Here is a 6740-nt window from a genome sequence, read left to right as displayed (position 1 = left end):
GCCCCACCCTGGAGCCTCAACATGTTGCTGCCATCAGCACCTCTGTTCCTGGGTAGCTCCCTGACTCCCCCACTGGCTGCAGCATGAGGGACAACGGTTAGAAGTAAAGAAGGACTTTCCAACTCCTGGGGTGGTTGACAGTGGGATGGGGAGTGAGGGAGAGTGGAGTGGAAACTTTTAACCGACCTTGTACTAAGATTCTGAGAGTCTGTGTGTGTGCTTCTGAGGGTCTGATGATCTCCATGTCTTTTTCCAGCTATGTGCACTTCTCTGTGCAGAACAGGACGTCAGCTTATTTGGAGGCCTTGTTCCTTGGGCAGGTTTGAAGTAAGAGGCAAAGCTCTCCACTGTACCACCCTCCCAGAACACTTTGGCTACAGGGGGGTGGGGGTAGGGTAGTGGGGCATATAAAAGTTGACAAGTAGAGCCAGCAACAGGCAGAGGGATGGAACTGCTGGGTGTGGTGATTTCTGCCCTTCTCCTTTCCTCAGAACTCCTGCATCTGGAGGCAGCCACGATTCTCTTCCTTCCCCTTCAATTCCTCTATCTCTAAGTCTCTCCCTGCCGTCCCTGCCCATCGGTATGGCTCTTCTGTTTTCCGGGTCTCTCCAGCTCTCCCCACCCTATCTCCTCTTCTCTTTAGGCTTCTTTTCCTCTCTGACCCTGGTTCTCATAGGCCTCTTCCTGAACTCCCAATTGTATGCACAGAGTAGGGGCCATGCAGAGTGCTGGGGAAGGGCACTTGGCCATGGCACTGTGCCAGGCAATCCTGACCACTCCAGGTACTGCAGATATGGCTGCCTATCCCAGCTGTGCTACTTTGTGCCACTGTGTGGGTTGGGGAGGAAGTGATTGGGGCTTGGGAAGACAAGGTCCTGGCCTCTAGGCCTAAGTGAGTCACATGCTTCCTAGACATTCACATCTACCCCTTTCCTGTACTAAGCATGGATGGCTGGTGTTCTTTCTCCCTAGGGCAAGAACGTACCTTGGTCATTCTTTTGGGAAGTCCTCCCTCATACCAAACCTTGCTCCCTCTTGCTGCAATCAGTCCTTTCAAAGCAGGTCAGTGGTTATTTCCTCCTCAAATACATTCTTATATTATTATGCAAGAAAGAGGCTGATAGGGATCAGAGAATCATTTCACCCGCCATGTGCCCAAGTCCCCTTATCAGGCCAGAGAATCTCAATGCAGGAGGTAGGCCACCTGGGGCTAGGAGTGGTGGTGGTGGTGTGGAACTGGGGAGCAGTCACCAACTTCTCCTTCTCTTCCTCCCCACCCTCCAAACCACACAAACCACTTAAAGCTCGGTTCAAACCTGCCCTTCCAGGGAGGGACTGGGGGTGTGAGGGTGGAGCACACGAGGGACCTGGGCAGCCTGCAATGTTACACACTGCCCTAGCCTCATCCTTCCTCTGTGGGAGGCCTGATCCAGCGATTAGGGACCACCTTCCTTCCCCAGGAGGGTGCCATTCCTGGAGAGACCTCAACTCCCGGGGGTGACCCAGGGTCACCCGATGGTTAGAAAAAGGGACAACCCAGTCTGTATAAACATCTGAAGCTTCCAGCTCCCATAGCCTCCACCCCTCCCCTTTCCTGTCACAAAGGCCACTGAGGGCAGAGGAGGGAGCACTGGGAGTTTGATCCCAGCTCCTGGCTCTGGACTTTCCATGGTGACCCTGCCTATACCACTCATCTGTCAATTAACATTTAGAGTTACTTCGGCTGGGAGGCAGCAAGGAGGGCTGAGAAGCAGGAGCTCTGACATTTGGAGCCAAAAGACCTGGGTAAGAATGTGGCCTACCATTTATCCCCAGGCAAATCCTTGAGCCTCCCAGTCCTCAGTCCTCAATGGCCACATCAATGAGGACCAAATTCAAGTGTTTGTGAAACTGCTTTGGGGTCAAAGCCATCTACACATGCAAGAGGGACTCCGAGGAGCTTATTTGACCCCATGCATTTTTCTGTAGCTTTAGCTCTCCGGGAAGTTCCTCCAGGAGCTTTGTGGTCCCCATCACAGCCCTTGAGTGCTGTGAATGCTGAGTGAACTGCTCCTGAGCAGAGTGGACTTGAATTCCCACCTCACATCCTCCCCTGGGCTGCAGGGTTTGGGGGTGGGAAATCTGGGGTGGAGCCCCAGTCGGAAACCTTCCCTCTGCAGGGCAGATCCCCAGGCTGGCCCTGGGTCTGCGGGCACATTTACTTTCTGATCTATTTCCTCCTCTGTAAAATGGGAAAAATAATGCCTTCCTTACTGAGTGGTTGTGATGATTAACTGAGATAATACAGATAAAGTACAGGACCTGGTACAAAGTACTGTGTTGGAAAAAAAAAGTTTCCTTTCTTCCCTCCCTCTTTTCATTCCTATATTTTTTCCTTCTTCTCTTTATCTGAATCCCCTTTCCCATCTCCTTTTTCTGCTTTACTTTTCTCCGTAACATATGTCACTTTATTTATTTGGCCACGTGTCTGATCTCCACATCCGTCTTGATCACTGCTCTGTCCAATACCTGGCACCTCATAGGCCCTTGCTAAATGTCTGTTGAAGGAATACATGAATCAAGGTTCAATGATCTCTAGGTTTCCTTCTAGACTTTCAAATGGACATCAAATCCAGTTGCTCACCAAGGGTTATAATGGGAAGATTTGGGGGCTGAAGTCCAGCACTAGGGATAGAGCTAGACCTATGGGTGGACTTCCCAGAATTTACACATGTGAAGACAGTGTGAAAAGATTGGAGAGCTAACATCCTGGGGAAAGAGGAGACCCCTTTTAGAGTGACCTGGCTGGGAAGCTGCAGTTGGACAGTGGGGATATTATAGAGAGGTGATTAAGAGCATGGAATCTGAAGCCAGACTCTCTGGGTTAAAATCTTACTTCTACCCCTTCCTTACTAGCTGCATGCCCAACGTCACACTAAATAACAATAATAAAACTTTATGGGTGTTGCTGGGGGGGAACAAATGGGTTGACATGTTGGAATAGTACCTTGCGTGAGGATGATCTATTCGTAGCTGCTAGGTCTTAAAGTTTCTTTTGTGAATGCTACCACCTGGTGGACATCTGGAGCAAGCTTGGCCAAGGGCTGGGTGGGGACCTATGTATTCCAAGGGAGAGAGAAGGAACCAGGGAGCCATCTGAATGGAAGGGTGTGTGTGTGCTGTGTTGGAGTTGCACGTGCTGAGGTTTCATCAGGATTCAGAATCAGCCCTGGTGCAGAGCCATAGCAGGGAATGAGGAAAGGCCCAAGGGGGAGGGAAGCAGAAGCTGGGCTAGCCCAGTGTCTGCCTCCCTCCCTCCCTCCCTCAAGCCTGGCCTGTGCCAAGAGGAACCAGCTCCAGGGAAGGGAGAGAGAAGGTCGCTGCTGACGTCAGGGACGTTCAGGTAGGAAGTAAATACAATCTGACCTACATTTATCCATCTTCAGCCCCCTCCCCCAGTGGGCTTGGCACCTTGAGTACAGCTCTCACCTCTGGCAGGACCCCTCCTACCCCCAGATCTCATTGGGGGAGTGGGGGAGACTTTATATCTCAGTCATTCCATGCCCAAGCACAGCTCTGACCCTTGCTCAACCCTAGTCTTGGCCCCCAGGGTCGCACCAGTGTGGAGAGGATAGAAAAGAGGCAGAAAGCCTAGGGGGCACTGTGTGTTGGTCTGACATCCCTTGACCCACTCTCAAGAGCCAGGAATCTCATCTCTTCAAGGACAGATGCGGGTGTGAGTGCAGGCCTGGGGTTGTGGGAGAGATGAGAAGGACCTTTGTGCTAATTTCCCCTGTGCAGCCTCAAGGACAACACCCCTCCCCAGGGAAGGGATCCTGTGTTGGTTTCAGCCAGAGCTTTTTCCAGAGTGACTTAGTGATTGGAGCGCTTCCTGCCAAGATGGGGGGCCTTTTTTGAGCAGGGACTGTAGGCCTATCCAGCCCAGACCTACTGAACGACCATCTCTTGGTGAATGGAGCCCAGAATTCTGCATGTTTAGTGAACTTTTCCTGAATTTCTGATGCCTGGTGATTCTGATGCTCATTCAAATTTGAGAACCACTGCTCCAGGTCTGCTCCAATTCAGATGGCCTGGATGAGCTCCTCCAGCCCTTCTATGGCTAGGGCAGAGGGAAGAGGGCAGACTGTAGAAGATCTGAGAGTGTAGGGTGCCAAAGAAGGGGAGAGATACAGGCTAGAGACAAATGTACATTTTATTAGCAAAAATAAATACACTCCAGGCAGACGGAAAGAATGATGGACTGCGGATCCAGGGAGACCTCCTGAGGAAGAGACTCTCAGTCCTAGAGGCTGTAATGGATGGGCACCAGGGAGGCTCCTGGGCCTAGCTCCCACCCAAGGGGGGCAGCAGGGCAGCAGGGGAGTCTCGCACTCCCCCCAGCAGCACGTCCCTGCGGAGCCCTGCGCCCTTGTCCAGCACCTTGGCCCTCAGGCTGCGGGTGGCCAGGTCTGGCGGGCCCAGCCCGTCGAAGAAGAAGTCCTCGTTGAAGATGGGGTTGGCGCTGCACTTGACCACGCGGCTTCGCTGGCCCCGCGGCCGGACTCGCGGCCGCAGCCTCAGTACTACGCAGCAGCCGCCGCCGCCGCTCCCAGGGCCAGCCCGCGGCCTGGGGGCAGGCCCTCGGCGCTACCAGGCGCAGCCGCAGCCGCCCGGGCCCGGCCTGATACTCGGCGGAGAGCCGCAGCTGCCCGCCGCGGGGCGCGAGGCGCAGCACGTTCTCCTTGGTCGGCCGCAGCTGGCAGCACAGGAAGTCGAGATGGAAAGAGCGGATGGCGTGGGCGGCCCGGCGCGGCGCGGCGCGTACGGACTAGTGTCCGCCGAGCTCGCCTCCTCGGGGGACAGCGAGTGTGGCCTGGGCGGCCGGCGCCGGTCGGGACCCGGGCGCGGGGAGGCCGAAGGGCGACGAGTCCGGCGCCGAGGCCCGTGTCGCGGTCGGGCGCCCGGCAGAGGCGCAGGTCCGGGGCGGACACGTGCAGCCGGGGCTGCGCGGGAGGGAGCCCCGCGGCGGGGGCGGGAGGCGGCCAGTGGAACAGGACTCGCGCCGGCGAGTGTGCGGGCTCTCGGGCAGGAAGGGCCCAGCCTTCGCGGCCTGCCAGGTGCGGCAGTGAGCAGGGCGCTGGGATGGGCCTCGTCCGCCGACCTCGCGCCCGGAAGCGGCTTCGGGGCCTCCTGTTCGGGAGCCGAGGCGGGATGAAGAACTGCGGGATGCTGTCGGGGGTGAGGACGTTGGGGCAGGCCGCGGCCTGGCGGGGCCCGGAGCGGCCGCTCGCTTAGGAACAGGTTGGAGGGCGCCCACCATGCCCCCGGGTTCCGCGGACCCCACCCTGTAGCCAGCTTTCTCCAAGAGCCACATGCGGTGGGGTGGGATGACGAAAGCCGGAAAGTGAGCGAGTCCAAATCCAGGGTCTCAGTTTGGAAGGCTGGGAGGAGCTGGGTTGGGAGAGGAGAGAAAAGGAGCTGCAGGTGGGTGATCCTGCGAGTGTACACCGGAATTTCTGCCGTCGTGCCCTTCTCCTCCCTGGGTCCACTGGGCGCGCTGGCCCCCGTTTGAGCAAGAAAGATAAAAGGCGGTGAAGTCAGGGGTGTGGGGAGAGCCCAGGGCCAGACGGTCATATTCTCAGATGCAGGCCTCGGACACCCGAGGGCACAGACTCTCCCAGTGGTACTAAAGATGTCCCCACCCATATCACAATGCACTCCTCTAGACCCTAGAAATAGAATAACAACCGCATTACCAAAAGGTCTGTAGTCATAAACACCTACCCAGATCCCGCTTATATTACATGCGCCCCCTGGAGGGACGCGAGGCCCTAGGGGTGACTCACCCCCCTTCTCCCCCCGCCCATTAAGACTCGAGCTCTCCTCCAAGGTCTTGCCTGGCACCTCACGGACTTCCCTCCCCTGCGCTGCAGCTTCTCAGAACTGTGTCATCCTCCGGCCCCAGCGCAACCGGCCTCTTCTGGCTCCACGCTCGCCTTCCTGAATCGCTTCTGCCCAGAAGCCTACTCCCTGAACAACCAGCTGCTGACTGTGGGCACCTAGGGCCGGTCCAAGGAGGTCGCACCTCCCCGGGGCACAGAATTCCCATCCCACCCCCCTCACCCCAGCCCTGACCAAGCAGCCCGGGTCCCCCAGCCCCGCCGCGTCGGGAGTCTGTAGGGCGGGGCCGTGCTGTTGGGCTGCCCCTCCCACTCTCCATTTTTGCTCTCCCTGGGAAACCGCGGAGCACAAAGGCCCCATTGATTCTCCGCCAACGCCAGGAGCCGGCTCCGGGAGGCTCCGACGCCCGCCTCGCTCGCCGCATCCCCGCGCTACACCCCCGGGAGCGAGACGTTTAGACCGTCTGCCAGTAGTCCGAGCCACCGCGGGCTCCATCGGGCGCTCGGAGTGCCGGCCTCACCTGTGGGCCGCCGCTGGGTCCTGGTCTCTGGCCGGGAGGCGTTCAGAGCCAGGAGGGGAGCAGCTTCCTCTCCAGCTTGCTCCCCCAACCCAGGCCTTCTGGGAGGAGCTGGCAGGGGCCTCCGCTGCCTACGTCCGACCTCTTTTCCTGGATAAACACAGCTCGTCTCCGTGGCCATCAGCCCGGCCTTCTTAACTCCTTCCTCCAGGTTTCTTGTTTCTAGTCAGCAAGCCAGTCCTGTGCCCTGGGCCTCCTCTCCTGGGCCTGGGCTGCTTGGGAGGTGTGAAGGGAGGGGGTGGCAGCATAGAGGGAGAAGGCCAACGTGGACGCCACCCCTCTA

The 6740-nt window shown here is 57.6% G+C and overlaps 1 protein-coding gene across 1 annotated transcript; it reads right to left on the bottom strand.

Moving 5' to 3' along the window:
- Positions 1–4282: 4282 nt before the first annotated feature.
- C2CD4D (C2 calcium dependent domain containing 4D) lies at positions 4283–6518 on the bottom strand. Its single transcript, XM_037814652.1, is given in 11 exon segments — positions 4283–4329; positions 4332–4614; positions 4616–4762; positions 4765–4890; positions 4892–4921; positions 4923–5035; positions 5038–5071; positions 5073–5243; positions 5245–5307; positions 5309–5708; positions 6401–6518. Coding segments are annotated over 10 exon segments (1059 nt in total). The 5' UTR covers positions 5354–5708; positions 6401–6518.
- Positions 6519–6740: the final 222 nt, after the last annotated feature.

This window comes from Choloepus didactylus, chromosome 2, assembly GCF_015220235.1.
Source record: "Choloepus didactylus isolate mChoDid1 chromosome 2, mChoDid1.pri, whole genome shotgun sequence".
Lineage (NCBI taxonomy): Eukaryota > Metazoa > Chordata > Mammalia > Pilosa > Megalonychidae > Choloepus > Choloepus didactylus.
The sequence above is the reverse complement of the archived record's forward strand: the minus strand, read 5'-3'. Positions and strand labels throughout refer to the sequence as shown.